The following is a 26229-nucleotide window of genomic DNA, read 5'->3' as shown; positions in this document are numbered from 1 at the left end:
TGGTACGAATTGTAAACACTTATCAAACAATGAACATTTGGTGGACTTTACTAATCTCATTCTAATGTAACTATCACACCTTCAAGATTGTTATAATTATTATATAAATAAATATGTGTATGAAATTACCACGAACAGTGGCAGGAGAACCATTGTAGATGGAGACGTATGTGTATGAACTTCTAAACAAATTTTTTTACGTACATTGTTACGTAGAATGAATTTCTTCATTCACTTTATATAAATAATACATTAATTACATACGATAAAATTCATTCATTTTAAGTGTCTTATTGAAAATTTACTTCAAAAGACACTTCCTTGATCGTCATACAGGACTTCCGGCTTATGAAGACGTGATTCATCGAGATTCAAATGATTCAATTGACATTTACAAATCCATTTTTGCGTAGTAGACACAATTATGCAAGGAATAATATAAAATAGTTCTCTTAGAAATATACTTTTTCATGAGATATAGGTTAAAGTAAAATATGTCTACATTTATTTTCAATATTGGACGATTAAATTATTCCGCGAACTATTACGTGTTCAAATTTTCCCGCCCCACTGACTCACCCTGTACTTTCCCCGGCGAACATTTCCGAAGAACACCGTTTTCCCGTTCGTCAGGTATAATACGTCGAAATTGTCCGATGGTAGGTCGATGCAACATACGCCTGTTCATTCCGCGTATACTATTGTTTCACGACATAATAGTCCGACTGTGGTCGGTACGTAGTCGAAGGATTTACGAGACGCGCGCTTGTCGAAGGGAAACAAAATTGCAAAATCCATCGCACGTGAACGTTTACGAGCTACGAAAATACGGAGACGCGCACGAGGGGACGGTCTACCGAGGAATATTTTCGAACGGTTAAGGGAGACAATTTAGTCACCGTGACATCCAACCGCGAACTTATTTATAGGTTATCACTGCTCTCACTTGAACGATCACGTGACCCCTTTCGAAGAATCGAAGGAAGCGTCGCTCTTGAGGCATCGGTTTCTAAGTTTAAGGTTCCTTTCGACAAACGTGGCAGATAAACCAAATCAAACATTACGAACGTTCGAGCAGTAAATGAAAATGTATCGTCGTCGTCTTTTTAAGTTGCCAGCCTACTACTGAAACTGATCGCTAGACTGCGGCTCGTTATGGAGAATAAAAAGTCTCCAAGTTAACTCTAAGGAATGGAAGTTAAATAGAAATATATTTTTACATTTAATCATTTTAATCCCTTGCCCTACAGTATTCTGAACAGAGTCTACATATGTATGTTATCAATTTCCTTTGAACTGAAATAATATAGTCTAATGATATATAGTCATATGCAACAAATATATACTTTCGTTTTTTGTTTTATGAAATTCTGAACGATGGAGAATTTCTAATCGTTATAACCACAATATAAATAGTAGTGTAATAGGTTAAGAAATTAAAAATAATAGCATTGTTAAATTCTAGTAATTTAATATGTATGTTTATATTTCACCTACTCATTTTTATCATAAATCCATTAAATCAGTAGTCGAGTAAATTGAGAATCTTCATGCTTTTATGGTATGTGGAATTTACAAAATATAAGAATGCATGTGTTTTCCTTTATTCTTCCATACTCCATAAAAACGACTACATCATGTAAAGGACAATGCTTTAATCAATCGTCACAATATTTTTGCTTCGTCTCTAATATAACATGTCTTTGGATATAATATACATATAGCTGAATGTAAAGCGTTTGTGTGTTGAAAAAACGTAATATTATTTGTCTATATTTTAAAGGAATTGTTCTTTACGTAGGTACTTGTAGGGCCGAGCATTTTCGTTAAAAATCGAATTACCAGGTTAGGTTTGCTTGTCAGTTGCAGAGAACATCACAAGTCTTTTCTGAAGTGCCGGTATCAGTAGTAGGTAAGAAAGAGACGTGTGGACGAAGCAGCAAGAACGCGGAACGGGCACTGTCCTGCCGTTGACGCCGCACGATACGGGCGTTCCATCGTTTCCACGCAATCGTGCCGATGCAAATTGCCGGAACAATGATCGCCTGTGTTGTAACCGAATACATTGCACCGAACCACTTCCATGATTCGAGTCTCACTGTCACATAAAAAAAAAACTCACTCCGTGTACCGTGGACAACTACATAATCCATGGTGTAGAAAGAAAGAAGCACCGTTTACCGTGTCATCGAAAGTTAGGATAGTCTGCGGATAGTCTTCGTAAAAACTGCGAATATCGTGGACAACGACATAACGGTATTTAAGCATAGAAGAAGCACGGTGTATTGTAGCATCTACGGATCTGTATGGCATATGCGACCGACACGTTGATCAAGTTTAGTAGGAATCGATATATTAGTATGATAGAAAAGAAATTTTGCTTCTGAATATTTCTGCAGCTGTTCTCGAGTGTGTAAAGGTCCGGGGCAGCTAGTTATGGCGTAGCGAATTTACCGACCCAACGGCTCAGGAATTTAGATCCGGCCGTGACAGAGGGGTGAACGTTCTGTTTCTGGTTGAACGCCGTCACCGGGCTCGTGCATGGGACGCGAGATCACACATGGGAGCCGTAGATCGGTCGGTCAGCGGGGAATTGACAGGCGCGATGGCAGACTTACACTTGATCAGGATGACACCGTTATGCAGCTCCTCCATCTCGTGGAGGCGAGCGATCTTCCTCGCACTTCGTGCTCCAGGTTAAGCGGCAACAACAAAACGTTCCTACCGAGCACCGGGCTGTCGTGGCCACAACGTGCTCGTGGTCAGCGAACATACGCTCGCTCGCTTGCTCGCTCACGCTCCAAATGGGCCTTCTGATTCGCGAGACAACACCTTTGGTAAACCCGGAGCGAAACGACAATTTGTCGGATTACGAGGCACACGTGGCGGCAGGGCTGACTGCTGGCATAATTAATATCGCGGCGTGCAGCACCGGTAAGAGCGCGTCCCGTCCGACAAAGAAACGCCACCAAAACCGAGTAAACATGGCCGTGCGCGCGCGCCTCTCTGGTTCTCCGTGGCCCGCGGAGCCGTCACGCACTGAGGGCGGTTGCATGGAAACGAAGGGCACGGAGGAGAGACAAACGGCGAAAGAGAGAGAGGCATGGTATACGACCGTGCTGTTCTGGGCCTGTGTGCGCCGTCCGAACGAACAGAGAGAATGGAACAGAGGGTGCTGCAAGCTGCGAACGAGAGAGAAAGTTGGACAGAGAAAAATAGCGAACAACGCGCGGGAAACCAGCGGAACGACAGAGACGCCCAAGAGTCGGTTACCGACGGACAAAGATGCCGAGGTAGAACAGGACAGAAGAGAGAACGAAAGAGAAGAGCAGCCTGCGGCGCGGTGTAACGGAAGAAACGAGAAAGAGAGGACGTAGAGAGGGCACGATCGTTCGAAGTCGGCGAAACGAGGATAAGGATATCGTTTCGTGGTAGTTCGTCGGGATGGCCACACCGCGGCGCTACCTCGAACGGTCGTCACGATCGCAAGAATTCATGCTCCTGAACGGACTTGGTAAATCACGATTCTCTGACCTGGGTTATTGTTGAATGGAAAAAGCATCGAACAGCTCGACTGTGAGGACTTTGGATGAGAATGTATGCTCAGGTTTCCGGCCCTTTAGAGGCTGGGAACCTGGAATTTTTGGAAAGTTTGCGACCGTAGAAGAAAATTGCAGCTGCGCTCTTTCCATGAGAAAAAATTTCAACTGAATTTTCCTTGATTTCGATCTAACGCTGCTGAAGATCGCGTGTATGACACGAGTACGTTGAAACATACATACATATGTAAATGCGTGCACGAATGTAATCGACCTTGGCTACTGCATTTTCGGATATTTTCGCGAGACTAAACATGTCAATCTTCTGTCAAAATGCTTCGATGAATTTGCACGTGAACGACTTATAAAGGTTACGCGAGTTTACGTACGTATGAATGAGGATTCATCCAAATGATTTAAATATACATAGTGGTTTACAAATTCTCTGTAGTCGAAGGAATTCATTAAGTAGAACAAAAATGTGCAGTCCTCGTGCCACGAGAAAAGTGATCGCAAGCAAACTGTTGACACACAAAGAATGCTTAGGTAGTTGAAATACAATGGCAATCGGAAGTGCATACGCGTATTGCGTCTACAGCAAAAACTTGAAGTGAACGTAGAACGGACAATGAATACGCCATAAATATCTGAATAAAAAAACAAAACCGCTTTTCATAAACGTTACGCCTTCTGAAAATATCGGAACGATCGTCTCATGGTTCTAATGCTGTACAAACACTTCAGCAGCAAACACTTCTGCATTCACTGCAGTATGAAACGATACCAACGAGTTATCTAGCAGGAATAAAAGTTTTCGCCAAGATCGAAATGTGTCGACTGAATAGTGTTGCCAAAGGGGCAGATGGCCAAGGCTAGAAGTTAATTGTATTTATGGAAATTCCCTTCGACTTCGATCTTGGCAACACTGTACACTCGATGCGTCGTATTGCTCCATGATATTCTAACGGTCTATTATAAGAGATGCATGCTATGTAGTCGATTTATATTCGAAAGACTAATAATGGTGTTCAATTAAAAGAAACAAAAGGCAATATCTATAATTTGAATATTCTAATATCCAAATTATCTGTTGTCTGGATTATGCGGACTAATAAATGATTCGAACAAATTTTTAACGCAATTGTTGAACTGCAAATATGTTTATGCTTTTAAAAGCGTACCAGAACGTGCAAATAAAATATATCTAGGGATGTAACACATTTTTATCCAGACTCTACATTGTTAATTATTAGTTTTCTATAAAAATATGAATTTTTACGAAATTCTATATAGTTACATACACTGCGAAACTTTTGCAATTCGGTGTGTATATTGACGAAGCAACTACAAATACGTAAACAAAATCTTCAAGATCCCAATTTAAATAAACAATATTCAGTGACATACATATAATTATTCTATTATGCAAACATTTTTTTATGTGAACACTTGTCTCTCTGCTCATTCAAATACGGAGGCTTTTATTAGGACCGAATCATTGTGCTCGTACACCATAAGCACCTTTGTATTTGACGGATTACCAATCCCTTTGCTTTCATGTACCACTTCATTGTCCTTACTACCTTTCTCTTCTTTGTATTAATTCTGTCTTTTCAAACTCTAAAATTTTCGTTGGTTTTAGGTACGGTACCCGTGGTGTCCATCGGATACTACAGCCTTGAGTTTTATTGCGTTACCCTGCGCGTGCGTGAGTTTCTGTCGACGATTGATCGACGAATCGATAACACTCGGTAAAAATCTCTCTCATGGTCGATAAGACAGTAAATCGGTTGGAAACGAGGTATGGTTAGTCGAGCATGGGGAAAAAGAGCTGTTGTGTGGTTCTAATGGAAGATGGCGATACGGTTTGTTTTCCCTCCTTGCTTTGCACGTAGTGACAGCAGACTGAAGAATCAAATGAAAGACTTCAAGAATCAATTGCCACTGCGCATGCGTCCAGTAGTAGTTCTCCGTGAACATAGCCGCACAACTCCATCATACGGAAAGCGCAGGCGCATGGAAATTGTATACCATAAACTTAATATATGTACGTAATTAGAAATTAAATATAAAAATTCTTGTAAATAACACTTAACTCTTTGCACTCAAAGCTATTTTGGCTCCATAATTCGGATAAAATGTCTGATTTAGCACATTGTCGTTATATACGACTTTTTTTATTTTGTACATATAAAATCCAGTGTATCTACTCATATCACACTCGAATGTTTATCTATTTATTAGACACGAAGACAAATATAGTAATGCAGGAATGGTATTGAATTATAATACAGTAATATTTAATGGTGATACGCGTAATACGATAAAAATAATTTACTAAGTAAAATAAGGCTTATGAAATGCATATACTTGTTAATCCTTTGCGGTCGTATGTCGAACCAGACTCGACATTGACTCTTGCACCAATAGTTCCTTATTTTATTGATTTCCATTACATTCATTAACAATGTTACAATTTCAAACTACGTAAATAAAATTGTAATGTTTCTTATCTGTTCTAAGCAGGTTAAGAGAATAATATACTTATGGAAATATAATTGGACTATGTATATCATTTGCTAGCAAGTTCTGGAATATGTAGAACCGCAAACGGTTAAATACAGTTTTCAAGAGTATAATTTTTCAAATATTGCCGCGCTTTGGCACGTTTTCGCGCACAATCCCCCCTTCCATTCTATCAAGGTATTTATAGGAAATGATGGAGACGCTATCTTCATCGAAGAAGAGATAATATCGTATGACAGTAATGTTCAGAGGTTGCCCAGTTTGAAAACAAGGGTATCAGGTATTCAGACAGAGTTTCACTGATGCGAGACTACTTTGTGACGCAGCTAAAGAGCGGCTAGTTATGCGCCTATTTCGTGAGCAAACTGCTCGCGTATACACACCGCCTAAGTGTCGCGTCCCCACCAGAGATCTATGTTTGCAGCTTCCACCACGGCGGTAGCTGCCGACTGTCGTTCCACGTATACTCCCCTCTAGCTCCTCGCTGAAGACTGAAACCAGGTCTATATTTTAGTACGCATCAGAATCTCGACTATGAGAAGTTTTCACACGAGTGTCTGTGTCCCCGATAATGGTCAGCATGACGCAGACTTCACAGCAGACCAAGTTTCGATGTGAGTTCTGGCTTGTGCAAAAGAAACGCTTTCGGTGCCTTCGTACGGGGACACGTGTACGACCCACGGATTTTTCTGTTTTGGCCCTTTCGACGGCCAGTTTTCCGCCGGAGCTCAACAGTCGATGGTTTCGATCAGTGACTGCGAACCCTGTTTCACGCGCAAATATCTCCGACGTGGCCCGTTCGTTTCCATTTTAATCGTCCCGCGTACCGTGCATACGTCAGGCACGGATACCCATTTCGCTACGTAGATCCACCCGTGATACGCAAGTGTGAGTCGCAACCGTGTCCCCTTGCGTCATAGTTGCTGTAATGCTTGCTTTCTGCCGGCTTGAACTTTGTTATCTTCCTCGCGCAACTTTCCCCGTCCCGTGATCCAGGACCGTAAACGAAGCCCAAACCATCGAACACCGAGTAGCAAGAACTGGTTCGAACGAGAACTTACGGTCCACGCTATATCTCGAATAGAAGCAAGTTCGAACCGTGTGAACTTTGTATTGCATTAGATTCTTCTAACTATTCAATCATTTAGTCGTATACATACAAATATTTTAATAATTTTGATAATGTTATAAAAATAATTTTAATAATGTTGTCTATTAGAACTAGCAAATACTTAAAGGTAAAATTTTTTTAAAAAATCACTAGCAAAAGATTTTAGTTGCTTTCGGTGCATATGACCCATTACTTTTATTGAGAACTATGAATGGTTTACTTTTTTTATTTTAAATCTTTTACTTAGGAAACGCATTATGCTTTTATGAATCCTTATCGAATTATCAATGGCTCCAAAATATTAAAATTCTAAAAGGTTTTTAATGTTTGTACCCTAAACCTAATGAACAGAATTTTTATAGTTGAAAATATTTGGTATAGTCCGCGCAATTCGATTTTTACAACACTTTTATCATTTTCTTGAACTCGAGCAGAGGTGGCGCTATCAAATTATGTACAATGATCTACATGTGTACGTGTAAACATATATTTACACATCGAATTAACCGGAGGCTGTCATTAGCGACCATAGTTTACGATGCTGTGCAGTTTTAAAAGCTATCGTTGAATAGCGTGTCTATCGTGAAAACTAACTATTATAACATTCACTAGAAACGCGAGTAACTTTTGCTTCCATTTGGATTCGATTACTATAATTTAGTTCGTTACAATTTTAGTTCCAATTAATGCTATATAATATCTTAAATGTCATTGTAATTAATGTTTAATGATAATACACGTTTGCACACGTAGAATGTGCAAGTTATGTAGTAGAATTTTTCGTCTCCGACTGTTATTAAATTGCACAGCATGTTAGTGGTTCGAACGAAAGTCCATGTGGAGACATCTGCTCGTTACGTCCTGCGACTTTCTCTTGCGGGTCGTATTGTAGAAATCTAGGCATTCCATCAGTGTTCGAATACCGAGTTATTATGATCGAGATATGTTGTAAAACTGCACAAAAATCTATTTTTGGAGTAGCAAATCATTGCCAAACTTGATTTTTAAAAACTTTCGTTTCATTAAAATTAATAAAAAAAAAAAGAAGGAAGTAATAATCATTTTTTTAGTTCTAGTATTTAATTATCTTTTATTTTCCAGTAATTATGTACTTCACCTTGAATTGAAAATATTCCAATACTTGAATGTACACAAGTTTCGCGTTATTTTACAAGATTTATTGAGAAGTTAGAGCACAACGAGATTGTTACAATTAAATCCTGGATTTGTACAGTTTAAAAACCGAGATAATTAAACAATGTTACGTTAATCTTCGTTAACGTGTTACACAGTCGGCGTATTCCCGATAAAGAAACTTCGGCAACTAACAAATTTTGATGTTTCTAGAACTTTATTAGCTAGTAAACAAGCTTTCAGCGAAAGTTATATCATTAAGCGTTTAAGTTTTGTATACTGGGTGGTTCACCTGAATATCTCTTTGAATTATGATAGCTAAAAATTTTGTTTAAGTAACATAAATGGTATCAGAAGACCAATATTCAGGAAGAATACTTTTTCCAGGTAATCTTTTCGAAGATTATAAAAACATAGATGTTTTTGACATACAAATATATATATATTTTTATTTCATCATATAGTTGATTCCAGTCTTGTACAATAATATGAGTTTGATACAGTGTTAACTCTATATATGTCCTAAATGCCTAGCCGATAAAAGTCCTAGAACTATCCTCACTGCAGCGGGGTATACTCCGTGAGGGGCCAAGAGGTTCGAGCGACCTCGGTCGCCGGGGATTGTAACATAATACGGGTCGGGTATATCGGTGTGAAACCACTACTAATCCAATAACAAAACTTCTTTATTTTTCATTATTTTTTCATGGGAATTTCGCCAACATATTCGTATCATTTTTCTAGTGAAAATGATATCAAATACGATATAATTTCTTTAACCGCCGTCAATTTAAAAATTGTAGCTTCTGCTTTACAACGAATGCTTAAAACTTGATCTACGATTTTTTCTAGTGGAATTATTAAGCTTTGAATGAAAGGTGTATTGCCGTATTTTGCAATAATAATGTAAGACACATCGTGAAAGCCTTACACTGACACGATAAAGCTTATTCCTCATTTTTGTTCCATAAAACAGTTAAAACAAAATCGTAGATAAGTTCTAAGCAGTTGTTGTAAAGGGAGAGATACAATCTTCAAGTCTGTAGTAGATTCATTCAGAAAAAATTGTTTGATGCTTTTGCAGACAATTTAATTTGTAGTATTTTCGACGAAAAATGTGTCCCCAGTTTTTCACCTATTTTATCGAAAATTCGCCCACTTACTTTTTTTAGGTAGGTACTGTAAAACGATTTATCTCTTTCTGTGTTGCCAGATGTATCTTTTTCAAATATAACGTTATAAATGCAACGTAATTTGTTGATTCAAAGTGTGAATTCTTTTGTTCACTACTGTAACAGAGCGTTTCACAGTGTTCAAAATAATGTCAAAAACTCCAATTTTCGAAGTATGAAATCTAAAAAAATTTGTGTCGTAAAACATTAGTAAAACATTGTAGTTCGTAATGTATTGCACAAAACAACATTTACTGAATCTATGAATATACGCTGAAAATCTAATACAATACTTAATACATTTTTTGAAACACGTCTTATTTGCTGAATGTTTATTCAATTAATTTGATTTTTACAAGTTACGTTTGGTATTACAAGACCTTTCAAACCCCACCAACATTTATTTAAAGTAGTAACAATTTTGTCCGAATTTTTCATGTTAAATGTTTATTAACTTTGATTAGATTTCTACAAAGAAGTACCAAAAAGTACCCCTCTGATTCTTTGCACACTACTTTTGAATACATTAAATTTTAAATAGCAATTGGTTTTGCTTGCCCAATTTTGCCCGAATTGAAGAAAAAATCCGAAACGCGTTCACTTCCGAGGCGTACGCAACGACAGCCGAGTACATCGCGTGCCGCATTTCACGCATTTCCGATAACCTCATACAAAATTTTTTCAAACAAAAGCTGATCGGTAATTGTACGATAATAAATTACAACAAAAAAATTAGAAAAAGGGTTCTTATTTAATACAAGAAAAAAAAATAGAGATCGCTTCAATTTTTTAGCTGCATTGTATTTTTGCTCATTAATCGATGTAACTTCGTATCCGGGAGTACAGTGTCTACTCTATACAGGGTGGCCCACATAATCCTTAACAGCTCAATAACTCGAAAACTATGCCATCGATTTTAAAGTTCTTGATCTTAAATTGCATGGATCTGAAGGGCCTTTCTAATTACATAAGCGTGAAGTGGCGCCCCCCTTTCCCTTTAAAGGGGGCCGGGGTATCTTTATAATTTTAAATGGAACCCCCTATAAAACGTTACATATTTCGATTTTACAGGAAAAAACAAGTAAATTTTGTCTGAAACATTTTTTTGTCAGATACTTCCAGGATGAGATATAACGTACCTACAACTCGAAACTTCAAACTGTTATATCTCATCATGGAAGTATCTGACAAAAAAATGTTTCAGACAAAATTTACTTGTTTTTTCCTGTAGAGTCGAAATATGTAACGTTTTATAGGGTGTTCCATTTAAAATTATAAAAGTACCCCGGCTTCCTTTAAAAGGAAAGGGGGGCGCCACTTCACGCTTATGTAATTAGAAAGGCCCATCAGATCCATGCAATTTAAGATCAAGAACTTTAAAATCGATGGCATAGTTTTCGAGATATTGAGCTGTTAAGGGTTATGTGGGCCACCCTGTATATCTCCCAAATGCCTAGCCGACAAAAGTCCCACAATTATCCCCTCTGCCGCGGGGTATACCCCGTGAGGGGTCCAGAAAGCTCGAAAGACTTCGGTGGGCTCGAGAGCTCCGCTGTCGGTTTCTACGTTCGGCGTGGATCTAAGAATTTGGATCTTCTGGCCGATATATGTCCTTGGCTAGACCCGTGTTTTGGACATATATCGAGTAAACATTGTATGAGGTCGAAAACGGATTGTTTTGGAGGTTATTAATTTTCTGCCGTTTGTCATAAGCAACCGAGAAACTGTGCGTTTGCTCCAAGTTGCGAGTCCGAAGGACAAGAAAAAATTTGTCGGACATTGTAGTGGTTAAATTAAGGGTTACGGACAATGGTGCTACCGTTTCGTTCGGTACTGCACTCGCACCGATGCACACGAGCAGTTCAAAGAAACGCAGAGTGGAATGCGCGTAGTGTCCCTCCGGTCCACGTGTTCCCGCGGTATTAAATTGCATGCGTTCGAATTGTTATTCCTCCCGCTATCTTCTCTCACCGACGTCGACCGTTTCTCCGTCGCTCCCCCGTGGCGACGGCGACATTCCGTCGGCGGTGTAATAACCGTCTAATAGAGGAATCGTAATCGCTGGTACACGTGATAATAATCCCCAGTCACGCAGCCCCCCTCCCCCCTCCCACACATTTTCTTTTTCTTTTTCTTTCTTCACCGATGTTCGCAGGGACCGAGAATCTCACCTGTCGGTTCATTCAGCTCAGAAAGGAAAATGGAGAGATCTTCACCGGCCGCAAATATTCCGCCCAGGCAGGTTGGAAGTAAGTACATATTGTACATCGAAAACCTGCGCGTTACCTGCGATTTTTATGGGCTGGTAACTCGAGACTCGAAGCGACCTCGAAAAGGAATCTCAAGTATTCTCGAAGGGAAAACACTGTTTCTCGGACGAAGATTGATTTCGTTGAGATTTATGCTCGCATTATCGTCTTTTTATGGCGGCGACTGCTGCGAGGAGTACATGAAACGAATCGCCCCGCCGCGCCGGTCGATTCCCAGTCAATAACATCGCGATTATGTCACTTACTTTTTGCCTACATGCGAATCAGAAAATACTAAAATACACTTTCACCAATAGACACAGATGTACTCTGAAAATTAACGTTAAAATATTACTACTTACATAAAAAATTAACGTACATCATTACTTAATTATCAGTAGACTATAGATTTGTATGCAAAATATAAATGTTCTGTGTCAATTGCAAAACACAGGAATCCGATAAAATTTCAAACTTTTATCATCAAAATTTGATTCCCAATTTGTCTAATTTTTTTTTATGAAACTTGTACCATCGCATTCGCCTTATTTTTCTAACAAAAACGACACCAAACACGATATAATTACGATTATCTTGTCACGCATGAAAGAGGACGGCGGACGGAAAAGAAAGAGAAGCGAAGAGTCGAAGTGTCGAACATCAGCCCATCTTTCTTTTTCAATCGCTATCCTTCTCTACGTTCAACACACTACAGAGAATGTAGCACCTCTACTAGAACCGTAGCCGTCAGACGAGGGGAGGGAGCACGAATTGAGGGGAAAAAGTTACCCTCTCTCAACCAGTACCTGATTAGTCACGTGACATTGCGACACAGGCACTACATAGACGGAACGCATCACGTGACTGGGCCATGACGGAAGCGTGGGAAAATACTGCGGTAGAAGGGGAAATTAGAGTGGGGAAATAAGTCTTGATCTGGCGACGATGACCAGAATTGTCGCACGGTAGGTCAGACGATACGACAGTTACGGAGTGGCTACTGGTGTCAGATTTATTCAGTCGGGCAAGAGAGTACCCATTTTTGTATACGTATAACTACGGTATCAACTCGCTAATAGCCCACTTATATGAAACAGAGAACACATTATTCCAGAATTGATGGAAGTTGTGACCTCATTGGCACCGAGTTCGGTATAAAAACGGCAGAAAAAGGTTCCTCTACGGCATTCTGATATTTATATATCTCTGATCGATCGTTTTTATGTCTTTTAAATGCAATCGCAGATTTGTTTCATGTTCCGTCACGTTTTACTTCCTTATTGGGATTTAATAACCGCAAGAAAGCCGAATGACCGCCTCAGGTGAGTTGCAACGACGCGTGGAATCGAAAAGGAGACTATTGCCAGTGGATCCGCGACGACTAAAATAGCGTGTAACATCGCGATATCGAGACGCGAGAACCGTGGATTGCTATTATTAACAGGCCACATGAAAATTGTAAGAAAAATGGCGTTTGGCTCACGTCGGTCGTCCAATCGTTTCGCTTTAAATTCGATAAGCAAATACTTCGAATATTATTTCACGAATTTCAAGCATACAAAAAATTCTTTTCATTCAGATATTTAATATGAGTCGAAGTAATATTAATAGATTGCGTATTTTATGCAAAATAAGAATTGTCTGTACTCGGTGCAAAATACAAGATCTACATCAGTGGTGGGCACGGTAGGGGTAGTGTTCCTGATTTCTCAACATTTTTAATTTCTCGAGAAATGAGAAATAAGACTATATTTCTCGATAATTCTCGAGATATACGAGGGTCATTCAATAAGTAAAGAGACAAATTCTATAATTTTAAAACTATTCAATGAATGTGTACAATCTTTTCAGGGGTGTTAGTTGGCAACCTTGGGATATGCTCTGATCAGCTGTTTCATCATTTTATGTCAACATAACCTCAAAATTTTCAATTCACCATGGCAAGTCCACTAGAAGATTGCACCTTAGAAGAGCAGCGCTCAGTCATTAGATTTTTAGTCGCAGAAGGTGTAAAACCAAGTGAAATTTTTTCTAGAATGTTGATACAGTACGGTAAAAGTTGTATGAACCGTGCGAATTTTTACAAGTGGGTTGATCGATTTAAAAGTGGCCGAACAAGTGTAGGTGATGAACCCTGATGTGGACGTCCAGTGGAAGAAGTTACGGAAGCAGTGCAAAAGTGGCTTCGGGGTAAATCGAAAGAATTCTTCGCCAAGGGAATTAGGAAGTTGCAAGAAAGATGGGACAAGTGCATAACTGTGGGGGGTGATTATGTTGAAAAATAGCCTTAATTTTGAAAGATTGAAATAAACCGTTTTTGAGCTATAGCCATTTGTCTCTTTACTTATTGAATGACCCTCTTATATTGGGAAACTTTTACCAAACTTTTATAAAGTGAAACATTACGCTTTTATTTTGAAATGACTTCTTAAGAAGCATGTTGCGTCTAATGTAGAATCAAACAATCTACTTCTTTTTTTGTAACAAAATCTGTTGCCGTAGAAAAATTTCTTTCATTTTGTGTGGATATTGGCTTTATCGTATACAGAACATACAAAAGTTGCTGAAGATTGGGTGTCTTTTTTTCAGTGGACTCAAAAATTTGGAATTCCTTTGTCAGAGTCCGGAATTTATTTTCCTCTGCCACTAAACTCTTGACACTAAATTCTTGAAGGCTATCTGCAATTTCTAATTCTAACTGTTTTGCCAGTGATAGTTCCTCATTCTTAGAATCTGAAAGTTTTTCACTATTTTCATAAGAATCATTGTCATATTTTCCAAAAAGTCTGCTTAGAATTTGTTTTGCCATTTTATACATATCTGCCTTGGATGTTAAATAAAAAAATATATCTTCTGAATCTTTTTGCAGAGATTCTGGATTATGCAGATATTTTATAAGGGATACAACAATCGTGTCTCTTCTTTTAGATATTTCTTCTTTAGTAACAACAAGAAACTCATTACACAATTCAGTATTCAGTTTTTCTAAAGTTTTAAATAAGAATTTAAGAGAATTTAAGAATTTATATGTTATAAAATAAATGAGATTCATAAGAATTTTCCTAGATGTAAATTTCTCGAGAAATGAGAAATAATCAATTATAAAATTTCTCGAGAAATTCTCGAGAAGGAACACTATGTAGGGGCCCCTAAGCTGCCTGCTTTCCCCATCAACGTCTCTCTCGTGCAGCGCGCATCTTCGCTGCGCAGCGGTGCCTCGTGGATGTGGATAGACAGCAGAAGCCACGAATATGACGGGACGTACGAGGGCAGAGACGGAGGCACGAGGCACCGCTGCGCAGCGAAAGTGCGCGTGGCACGAAAGAGACGTTCGTGGGAGAAGCGTTTTGCCTGCGGCAGGCATACGTGCCCATCACTGATCTTCATGGACATCTTGTTTCTTTTCAAACAAGAATTATAATATTGGAGTTATTAGGTTGCGAATTTTATGGATTTATGACAAAAAATGAGTAGCTGCAATTCGAAACAGTTGGAAGATTAAAAGAAAGAAAGTAAAATTTAAAAAGAAAGGAAGAAATTTATAAGTATCGTCTGTTTCTTGCAACAGATGCAGACAAAATTTTTATTTTCCATAAAGATCCGTAGTCTAGTTATAATTAGACTGCGATTGTCGATGCAAATTTGCAGTTTAATTGCAATGAACGCACATGCGTGACGGGGCGCATATATTTTAGCACCGGCGCACAGTGGGCAATTTGGACAAAATCGGATTCAAAATCAAGGAACTTTCGATAGGAATGAGGTAGAGCGATGAAATTTTTTTTAAATGAAAGCTGCAACTTTGTAGAATATGGGAAAAATAGAGAGATTGTGGTACGACCGTTTTTTAACCTCGAGAAAATTCGTTAAACGCGCACAAATTCAAGAAAATTTTAGTTTTTCCAATACCACGCGCGGAAAAAATTTTTTTTAACATGCTATACATCATTTCCCATAGATTTTTTCACGCTGATTTCAAATCTGGTCTCAAAATTTGTCTACGACCTCAGGATTTTGTAAAAAATAGATTTTTGTAACAAAAACTAATGAAGTCATTTTTTCGTTGAAATGATTGGATGGTAATAATCTTTCTATTTTCTTTCTTTTTTGCCTTACGATTTAATTTCCAACTGTGTCGGCCAAAAGCGACACCAAGGTCGGTCGCGCGCAGGGACATACACAGCTTGACTGTGCGTTCGAAACTGTACAAATCGCAAACTTCCTATGATTAGTTGATTATTAAACAAAAAAAAAAGATTTATTGTTGCAAATTGAATAATACATTAATAATAACATTTTTATTTTAATACAAAAATTTAGTAATATTCATGTTTGACCCGATAGACTTACGACGCCTCTGAGACGTCTTATTCATGTTTGGCCCGATAGACTTACGACGCCTCTGAGGCGTCATTGTAAGCTAAGGGGTTAAGGAGTTATTAGCGAAAAACACGGACCAATCAGAGTATGGTTATAGCAGAGGGATGCAGGTTCTCCTAAACAAAGCCGCGGAGAGCATTCTCGTAAAGGAAAAAGCTCCTTCAAATAATCTCAATAACGTCCCCTTTCAATGAAGTACAACATTTTTTGGGCACCCTGTATATGTATGTATATGATTTTCTAACATGTTCTATACGTATAAAAAAACAACATTAGTTATGAGTGCCGTATGTAATGGAGATTTCAGGTAGCGTCGGTTCGGATAATCGAGGTTCTACCGAATGGTCAATTAAACAAGCAATTATTATACTACGAATTATGTCACGTTTAGTCTCATTTTACCCAGAAAAATGTCACGAACATACTGATGAAAGTTTCATAATATAATGATTAAAAATAAACAAAGTTTCGTAATTGGACTAGTATTGTCTCACCGATATTATCTTCGAGTAGCGAAACTTAATAGTCGAACGAGCAGAAACGAACATTCTCACGAATTTAAAGCTTATAGTTACTCGAGTCAAGGTGAATCTGTGTCGAAAAATACTTCACGTTCGCTTAGGTTTCACAAACTCGAGAAAATCGCCGGTAATAATTCCGTCACGACCAACGCGATCTATGTACTCTACTATACCGTTCGCCTGTTATATCGACTCCTGCAATAATTCTACACGACGAATTAAAATTACAGGAACGGAAACGGAAATGCTCGGGAGAATTGCATCGGCCATCGTTATTCATCGACCGTATTCGTTTTCGGTAGATTCGTTATCGCACGAAACTCGTACTCGGCGAGATAAGAGCAACACAATGAGCCGATTTAATTCTGCCCGGCGAACAGTGTCCTCAGTGTTCATTTCTTGGAACACTGTAATGCGCAAACACGCGAACGATTTCGTAGTGATCGTGCAACAAAGCGATTTCGACGTATTAACTCGAACGCTCTTTTATGCTTTCCGGTGCTTTCTCGCTTTTCAATTTAGCTAAACGTCTCCGAGTTCAAAGGGTAACGATACGCATCAGCCCTTTTCAACTTTTACTTCAAAGGAAGGAGTGTGTTATGAGCATTTTTTTCCGTTGATCAGTGAACTATATACTCGAGTCTATAGCGATTAACAAAAATGTAGCTAACTCACTACAGACTTTTATGTTAATAAAACAACGTGAACGTTTTAGATCTCGCGTAAGATGTAGTAGATTATTTTTAAGGAGACATGTTCAAAACATTATCAGCATAAAATGTATTTTTCAAAAATCTGAGAGGAGAATGCTAACAGTCGTTAAGTAGAAGTCGACGAAACAGTAGTACAGTTGTGGAAAAGATCTTAATTACAAAACAAAAAGTTGAAAGTTTAAATACTAATCTTTAGCAATATGTATACACTTTTTCGGTGTTGTGTAGACATCTTCAAAATATTTAGTTAATATATTTAGTTGTTAAACGTTGTTCGTAGTGAGTTAAATGTTGCTCCTTTTTTAGTTACATACAGAGTGTTTACTCTATATACAAATGTCCCAAATGCCTAGTCGATAAAACCCCAAGAACTATCCCCTATCGCGTCCTTTTCTACGTGCGGCGTGGATCAAAGAATAGTATCTCCTGGCCGATATATGTCCTTGGCTAGACCTGTGTTTTGGACATAAATCACTGTGTACAGTTTTAATCTGGCTGTATTTTTAAACCGTTAGAAAGATTAAAAAAGACTTTGAGAGCCTCAATTTATTAAATTTATTAATGAATGATATACATTTCTATTCAGCTCATGTATCTTGCAATTGATGCACCTTTTATTTTGCATTCAGATCCGCAGTCTATTAATAACATTTAAGCCATATCAACAAATACGAAATGTACGATGGGCGACTGTTGTACCAGTCGATATACAATCGATATTTTCCTGCTTCCCGGAAGAATTGATTGAACCTGTAAATACTATTTAACCGAAATAATAATATTCTGATATTAAAGTCGGGGTAAAGAAAAACAATAGGAGACATAACATTCTCCGAAGAAAGTTATCGCACATGGTTATTAAGGCCGATTTGTTTTTATTTATCGATTTTTTATTTTCGTTTATTCACATTTACCTACGTATTGTAGTTTGATCAAAGATTTATGATTTTGGGAGTTCAAGTGCAATTTATTCTGCGATATTCGTCGTGTTTTTTTTTCTTTCCTTAGGTACATCTTGAGGGAGATGCGACAAGAATTTCCCACCATAATGGCTAACGTGCACTACACGGTGTTGAAGAAGAAATGGTCGAACCTGTTGCAGCAGTACAAAGTGAGACGAGCCCCAGATGCCTCTTTTATTACCCCCGCGATTGCTCGATTATCTGCCCGAGCGTTAGTTTGTTTTACCGTTTCCAGTTTGCGTTTCCTTTCCTGCGCGAAGGATAATAAACGTACTCCCTCGTCCGTGCGTAGATAAGTCCCGTGAGGAGTCGAAAGACTCTTGTTGGAACGAAAATTATGATCATCCACAAATACTTCATGGAAAATTAGATTATTCCTGGCTGGTCTCCGAAGCGTTATTAACCCTTCAATGCACGGGTCAAAAGTAACAATTTATTCGTTGAAATTTCTTCGTAAAACTCGGAGCTTTTCTTAAGCTATGTCCACACTGAACCAACATCGAGCAATTTTTTATCGCCCTTTGTTGTCTTCTTCTTTTACCTTTTAAATAAAATTTTACGATGTTGTCTCAGTATGGACGTAGCTTTACATAATACTATTGTTGCTATACTACGTAAAACTAGTTCTAGTAAAGCAATAATTCATCGAGGAATTCCGTGATAATTTCAACAAAATTAAAACAGTAAAATTCAATTCATGGACCCCACAGAAGAAATCCGTGCACTAAAAGATTTATTAACCTTTTACCTTCAAATAACGTCTCGGAGACACGTCATGTATTTCGCACGATAATTAATAACAAAGAATTAAACGAAGAATTAATTATTAATTTTTTATAATATAACTATTTTGATACTCTGGGTCAAAATAGATCCTTGAATTGTGACCCGAAACCTTAGCATAAAGTTGTAAAACAAGAGGTCAAAGAATCCTTAGCCATGGACTGTCAAAAATTATGAAACAATCGAGTATTTGCTATAATCGCAGGTATTTAGAGCCAACAATTTTAGACAATTTCTAAGATAAGAAATACTTATAGGGTATTATAGTTCAAGTGTTTTCAAATTTCGTATGCATGTTTGGCTATATTTCAATAATAAGTAATTGTTATACAATTATCTTTATTATTATTTAAATTATTACACGATTCCCGCAGCATATCACTTTTCATGGTTTTCATAATACTCGAGAATGACTTCGCCAATGTTCTTCAAATTTTACAACGCTTATAAAACAAAGATCTCTTTACCCTGTGAACTAAGATGATGCAGAACAACATTTTTTCAGGCAATAAGAAAAAAACTGTCGTCGATATTGACATAATATTAGTTCACGACACAACAGAGTCTCCATTTTAAATGTGTGTAAAATTTGAAAAAGATTGTTCAATTCGTTGATAACGAGGTTCATCGCCATGTAAGTTTAAAAATATAGGTAAAATACAAAAATTCTTTCAGTAATTGGTAAATAAAATAAAATATCTTTTTAAGAGATATTTAGCAACACTTGGATTTCAATTTTATATTGTTTCATTATTTAAAATTACAAAATGACGCCGTTATACAATCTTGTCTATCATAATATTTCGGAAGGCACAAAATGTTGGTGTGATCTTAATCAAGAATAGATACTTTTCAACGTAGCGTACGATTTCTTTTATATCTTAAGTTACGGAATTTTTATAAATATTTAAATTCGATTATTCTTACGGAAAGATAGATTGATTTCTTTAAATAGACACCATTTTCTTACTTTTTTGAATTACTAAAAAATCGTATATTACACTGAAAAGTACTTATTCTTGATTAAGTTCATATAATAATTTTTTGATTTCTATGTCCCAGTAACTCTTGAGCTGTGTATAGTGTATAATCCAAGATAGACTCGCCAAACATGATGATTAGATTGCGGATTTTATGCATTTATAATGAGAATTATGAGGTCAAATCTAAAACTGTAAAGACATTGGTAAAATTGATTGGTCACATTGTTTTCGACCTATTAAAATTATTAAAAGAGAAACAAATTCATTTTCATTTAACCTTTGTTTTTCACGATCGACTTGGATAATTTTTATTTTGCATAAAAATCCCCGGTCTAATGATGACAGACAATATTTGAAAACAGCGAAGGGTACGGATGCCTGCCACAGGCAAAACGCTTCACCCACCAACGTCTCCTTCGTTCATCGCCATAAGTACGTCGGGAGACATGAAGGCAGGAGGGCATCGCAGCTCGGCGAAAATGCGAGCTGCGCGAATGAGACTTTGGTGGGGGAAGTAAGCAGCTCAGGGGCTCCTACCGTGCCCATCGCTGTTATTGAACGCCGCCATTTTCCAATTTTAACTAATAAAAAAGTATAAAAGTACAATTAAAGCGTTGCTAAATACCTTCTAAACAGATATTACCATTTCATTAACAATTAGTGAAAAAATTTGTAGTTTTACCTCTAATTTTAAACTTACATGGTGGTGTGTAGCTCCTCAAGATGCTGTCCTGTGTTAGGTAACTTTCTCCCCAATTTTTGCAAGAAGTTAGGCGCGTCGACGGCCTCAATATTGCTCGGTAGTCCCAGCGTTAATAAATTGCACTCGCGCACGAGTTCTCGGTCGTGTAAAGTGTAAGGTATCGGTGTCGGAAAGATCCACGTGGATCCCGTGCCGAAAGAAAATCGGAATCGAGAGGCACGCGAGGAACTCGCCGGACTCGGCAACGAATACCGTGCTTGCGTAAATACACGAACAGAGGGATCGGGCAGGACTCGCTTGGCTCGTTCTGTTACTATGCATCTGCCACAGCGATCTGTTGAAGGAACTGAGGAACCCGGTGCACGGAGACAGGAACAAGGCGGATGACGTCTCATGGCCGTTTTACAGCGCGATCGACGAGCTCCTAGGCGGAGGACACGATCGGGGAACGCCGAACCACGACGAGTACATCGATCCCCACGAATTCCTTTGCGTATCTGTTACACCGGAAGAGCCCACTTCCTCCATGGACGCGCCACCGACAATTTCCGATTCGGAAACCCAGCGTAAAGGGACTTCCGATTTCCACCCTGAATCGAGGATGAAAACGTTCGGAGGCGATGGTTCCGTTCAAATCGAGAGAATACCTTCATACGACACCATCAGGTTCGGATACAGAACCATTAAAAATATTTACTGTTACGCCGGAAAGTGGCATCATTCATTTTCAACTTTCGAGAAATTTTAGGCCTCTAGAGCTTCGCTGTCCTTTTCTATGTTCGGCGTGGATCAAAGAATAGTATCTCGTGGCCGATATACAGTGGATCACGAAAGTATTCGAACGCTTACGTTTACAAATTTTAATGAATAAAATAAGATGTACTAAACTAATCTGTATAGAACAATTTGGTATCTATAGTAAGGGGGAAGTCTCAAGATTATGTCAGTAAAATTTGAAAAGGATTCAACAACGTAGGCAGAAGTTATGATATATTTATTAGAAACACGCATAATAAGTGACTCATAAAAGTATTCGAACGCCACATATATTATTACATTATTTAATGTTACTATTTTGTTGGTCCACCTTTAGCAGTATAACGATGTGTCTCAATCGACGTTTCATACTATAAACCAATGATTTTGTAAAAGTACACTCAATGGAATTCCATACTTCTATGATTTTTTGTTTCAATACCCCCTTTGAAGTTATTTGATATTTACTTAATCTTGTTCCGATTTCAGCTCATAAATTTTCAATTGGATTTATGTCTGGACTTTGCGGTGGAGTAATTAACATATGTGGTGTGTTATGTATGATCCATTCTTTCACAATTCCTGCAGTATGCTTGGGATCGTTATCTTGTTGGAAGTGGAAGTCTTCCAATAATTCTAATTTCCGGGCACTTTCTTTAAGGTTGTTCCTTAAAATATTTAAATACTTATATTTATCGAGTATTCCATCAATGAATACCAAATTTAAGGTGCCACTTGCTGCCATGCACCCCCACACCATAACCGATCCACCTCCGTGTTTCACTGTTTGATGTAAATTTTTAATTTCCAATTCCGTATTTGATTTTCTCCAAACATAATTTCGACCATCTGAGGCAAAGATGTTAAATTTAGACTCATCCGAAAAGATGACTTTATCTCAGAAAAAATTATCTTTATTGAGATATGCTTTTGCAAAAGCCAGTCTTTTTTTCGATTTACCGCATTAATATACGGCTTCTTTCGTGGTACTCTGCCATGAAAATCATTATTTCGTAAGATTCGTCGACATAATTCGGGATGAACTTCTTTATGAAACATATCAGCTACCATATTTGTGAGTTTAGGAGCGGATATAGTAGAATCTTTTTTATTTCGCGAATGATAATTTTCTGTTCTCTTTCAGTTAATTTCTTTCATCGACCTGATCGAGCGTTGTTCGCAATTGTTCTATCATTTTTTGATTTTTTAATAATATAATGTATTGTAGACTTACTTCTGTTCACAATTCCTGCAATCTCGTTATATGATTTTCTATCCTTATGCAATCGAAGTATCATTTCTCTTTCACACTTTTGTGTTTCTGACTTTTTAGTCTTCATTTTAACTACTACTGTGCACAGTTCTACGTTGCTGTTACGGAAAGGATGCCTTAACATCAACTGAACGACCAATGTTTCCATTTAGTAGTAATGTGTACATTCCCTTCTAAGAAAGATGAAAACATATTAATAGTGTTACAGCGTTCGAATACTTTTGTGAGTCACTTATTACGCGTGTTTCTAATAAATATATCATAACTTCTGCCTACGCTGTTGAATCCTTTTCAAATTTTACTGACATAATCTTGAGATTTCTCCCTTACTACAGATACCAAATTGTTCTATACAGATTAGTTTAGTACATCTTATTTTATTCATTAAAATTTGTAGACGTAAGCGTTCGAATACTTTCGTGAGCCACTGTATGTCCCTGTCTAGACCCGTGTTTTGGACGTGTATCGAGTAAACACTGTAGCTTTTAGACAACAGTTTCTAGAACGGAGGTTCCTTGAAGCTCACCGAAGCAAATTGATTAATTTCTTTGACCATTGCATTGAGATTTGCTCGCTACCGTGTGGACCGTCGGATACAAGAACGTGTTCTGTTTTCAGACAAATCGACAAAAATCAAGGTCGGAGGAAACGCGTGCCGAGCAGCCCATCGATCCCGCAGCTACCTCGTGCCACGGAGCTCACGATCAAGAAAGTTACGTCGGAGGCGGACTGTTCCAAGGACTTATCGAGGGTACGAGGAAACGACCTGGCCGATTCCACCAGAGACAAAGGCCGAGTGCCCGTGGCGCGTAACGAGGATGAGGAAAGGCCGAGAAAGTCGAGGAGAACGCAAGTCCCGTATCGGGAGGATCACGAGTCACGGACCGATCGCCGTATCGAGCAGATCTTCGAGTACATTAAACAACGGGATGAGGAGAATAGATCCATCATGATCCGTGTGATGCACGCCGTCGAAACTATCGCCAATAAGTTATGACACCGTTCAACGTTACAGTCCAACCAAACGTCACACCCTAATCACGCTCCTTTTCGGGAGCTCAAAAATTATTAACCGAGTAGTATACGAAAACATTAATACTAAGACAGCTTCTCTCTCGTCCAGTTGAGAGTATTATACTGTTCATGTGATTATCCGAGATTCGTGTGTAAGCCTAAATAGTGTATAAGGGTTGATATTCACACGTTTTCAATTTTATGGAAAGATTCTCTGTAATATATTTTAATAAATGTCTGTTGTTTCGAGAGAAAGTGTTATGTAGAAAACTTCGCGCCTTGTACATATCTGAAGAGGAATAAAAATATCCAGAGTGCTGACATTTATAAAATTATAATAATTGATGTTTTAATGCAATTGGTGGTATTAATAAGTAGATTACGGAGATTCATACTTTACGGTCCACGCAAATGTCTATATAAAGTGTATATAAAGTGTATAAAAATGTGAGACTACGTTTTTAAAATTTGAAAATGGAGAAAATTGATGCATTCCAGATAGCTTGTACGCATCAAAGAAGTTTAAACATGTATAAATGTTTATGTTTATTTAAAACACAACAAATTCTTAAAATTATGAAGTTGGTATTTTCTTCAAGATTGAATTTCTCAATTGTAGTACAGAAAACACTTAAAATTGAAAAATTGTTTTTTTTTCTTAAAAACTAAATGTGTATCTCAAAAATTGAGAGAGAGAGAGAGAGAGAGAGAGAGAGAGAGAGAGAGAGAGAGGAAGAAGACTAAAACAGTGAAAGAAGCTGTTGAAGAACAACAAATTCTTAAAATTGGAAATTTGGTTCTTTCTTCAAAATTAAATTTTCCAAAAATCGAAAGAGAGAGACGACCCTTTACAATAACATTTGTAGTTAATTTAAGTTGTTGAATTACCATCTCAGAATGAATGTTTCGGTGCAAGATTACACGAGGCAGAGGGTCAATTTGATCCCTGGCTGCCATTCAAATCGCCGCAGCTTATGAGATTTCCACGTTGAGATCAAGGTGTTATAATACTGATGGATGTTACTTGGAACACCGATTACTGGTACTATTATTTCTCGGTGCTTTCGCAGCGATTACAGAGTTCGACGAGTTCACCTTCAAATTCCAGGAAAACTCGCAACCTCTGGCGGTCGCTGCAGAGGGCTCTGGCATTCCTCAAAGTGGTGCTCGAGTGTCCTTCAAGTTCGATCCCGGGATTAGGGTAGGCCCGCGCGTAAATCTCAATGGGATCCCGGAAACCATATGGCTAGCTTAGAAGGACTGCTCTTTTCTCAACATCTGTCCACGAGTACATATTCGTTTACCATCTCTGCGGGCCTAACATTCCGTCGGGATTTGCCACCGACACACAGTGGGTCAGATCGTATAATTAAGAGGAAAAAAGTCCGAACTTAAAAGTAAAAAAATGTAAGTATTCGTGAATGTTTTATTCACTATACACGCCCCTGAGACGTAAAGTGATTTCTGGTATTAGCATTAACGTTTCTCGAATGTTTGCTGCGAAGTATCAGGTAAGTATCAGAACGTGTGTTGTGATTATCTGGCTGTTATAAAAGATTTTTATATTCATTATGACATGAATTCAGCAGTTGAAAGTGGGTGCAGATTTATTTCATTTTGGTGGTTCAGATTATTGTTCGTATTTCGGGAAATCTTGACATTCAAAGTATTTGTTTCTTGTAAGCTATGTCACGTTTTGTAGAGTGCGAAACCCAAGTTACCAAATGTTACTAATTGAAACTATTTTTAGGCGATAATAACATTCTTATGCTTGATATAAATTCGAAAATTTTTTGCATTTAGTTGCCATTTTATGAGAAATAATTTTTTTTTGTTAATCGTGAAACTACTATAACTCGATGCGACATGGTACTTCACCTGCAAAAATTACGACTAATACAATCTACTACGACAAAGTTCGGCAAATTGTTGTAACTTATTTACAAAATACATTACAAAATAGAGAAAATCAAAATTTGTCTCAAATTTTAAAATAGTTCTAAGACGCTACTGCGTTAAATGCCGCAGAATATTCAAATTGCGCCCGTAAGTTTAATTTTCTTAACAATTCTTTTATATTAACAATCGAGTGGTAAGTTAATGTTACTTTATCTTTAAAAAATTACATGTAATTCAAATATTTTTTCCAAACATTTTTCAGAAATATTGTTCGCGATAAAAAAATCGGTAATCTTAAAGATTGTGATCTCCTATTTACAACAACACGATATAAGTTCACATCAGTAGCCGCATCGGATGTATAGAATTTTTTTCCACGTAGATCGGACATTTGGCCCACTGTGAAACAACAAGAAGAAGGTTCATACCAAACATCTGACGCCCCGACAGATGGACCCAACGCGAGGTTAGCGCTTTTTGCAGGAGAATAATTCTTCTTTGTGATTGTGTT

General features: G+C 37.9%; 2 protein-coding genes across 6 annotated transcripts in view; one reads left to right on the top strand and one right to left on the bottom strand.

The window, feature by feature from the left end:
• Nucleotides 1–26229, bottom strand: part of LOC143355911 (rho guanine nucleotide exchange factor 10) — a 162360-nt gene that overhangs the window by 79831 nt on the left and 56300 nt on the right. Inside the window, exon 1 of one of the 3 annotated variants that reach the window (XM_076791100.1) lies at nt 2619–2913. The exons of the other annotated variants lie outside the window; for them this stretch is intronic. Coding sequence (XP_076647215.1) covers nt 2619–2655 — 37 coding nt within the window. The 5' untranslated portion in view covers nt 2656–2913. Of the gene's footprint in view, nt 1–2618; nt 2914–26229 lie in introns of those variants that run through there. 3 annotated transcript variants of the gene reach the window in all.
• Nucleotides 5892–24323, top strand: LOC143355931 (uncharacterized). Of its 3 annotated transcripts, none has more exons than XM_076791174.1 (5): nt 5892–6345; nt 6490–6679; nt 18354–18456; nt 21120–21442; nt 23424–24323. In XM_076791174.1, exons 2-5 carry the CDS (start codon nt 6600–6602, stop codon nt 23800–23802), a joined length of 885 nt encoding a protein of 294 aa, XP_076647289.1. In that variant the 5' UTR covers nt 5892–6345; nt 6490–6599; the 3' UTR covers nt 23803–24323. The 3 variants fall into 3 exon arrangements, with proteins under 3 accessions (XP_076647289.1, XP_076647288.1, XP_076647286.1); XM_076791171.1 differs by adding an exon at nt 11638–11731 and having other exon boundaries at nt 5896–6679; nt 23424–24319; XM_076791173.1 differs by having other exon boundaries at nt 5892–6679; nt 23424–24322.

This window comes from Halictus rubicundus, chromosome 7 (genome assembly GCF_050948215.1).
Source record: "Halictus rubicundus isolate RS-2024b chromosome 7, iyHalRubi1_principal, whole genome shotgun sequence".
Classification (NCBI taxonomy): Eukaryota; Metazoa; Arthropoda; class Insecta; order Hymenoptera; family Halictidae; genus Halictus; species Halictus rubicundus.
This window is presented reverse-complemented; position numbering and strand designations above follow the sequence as displayed.

What these genes read in the sequence shown, in the direction of transcription:
- LOC143355931 (XM_076791171.1), top strand. Translation starts at nt 6,637, where the DNA reads ATGGTCAGCATGACGCAGACTTCACAGCAGACCAAGTTTCGAT. An exon ending in TCCGCCCAGGCAGGTTGGAA is followed by an intron (nt 11,732 to 18,353) that starts GTAAGTACATAT and finishes TTCTTTCCTTAG; the next exon opens with GTACATCTTGAGGGAGATGC. An exon ending in CCTTCATACGACACCATCAG is followed by an intron (nt 21,443 to 23,423) that starts GTTCGGATACAG and finishes TTCTGTTTTCAG; the next exon opens with ACAAATCGACAAAAATCAAG.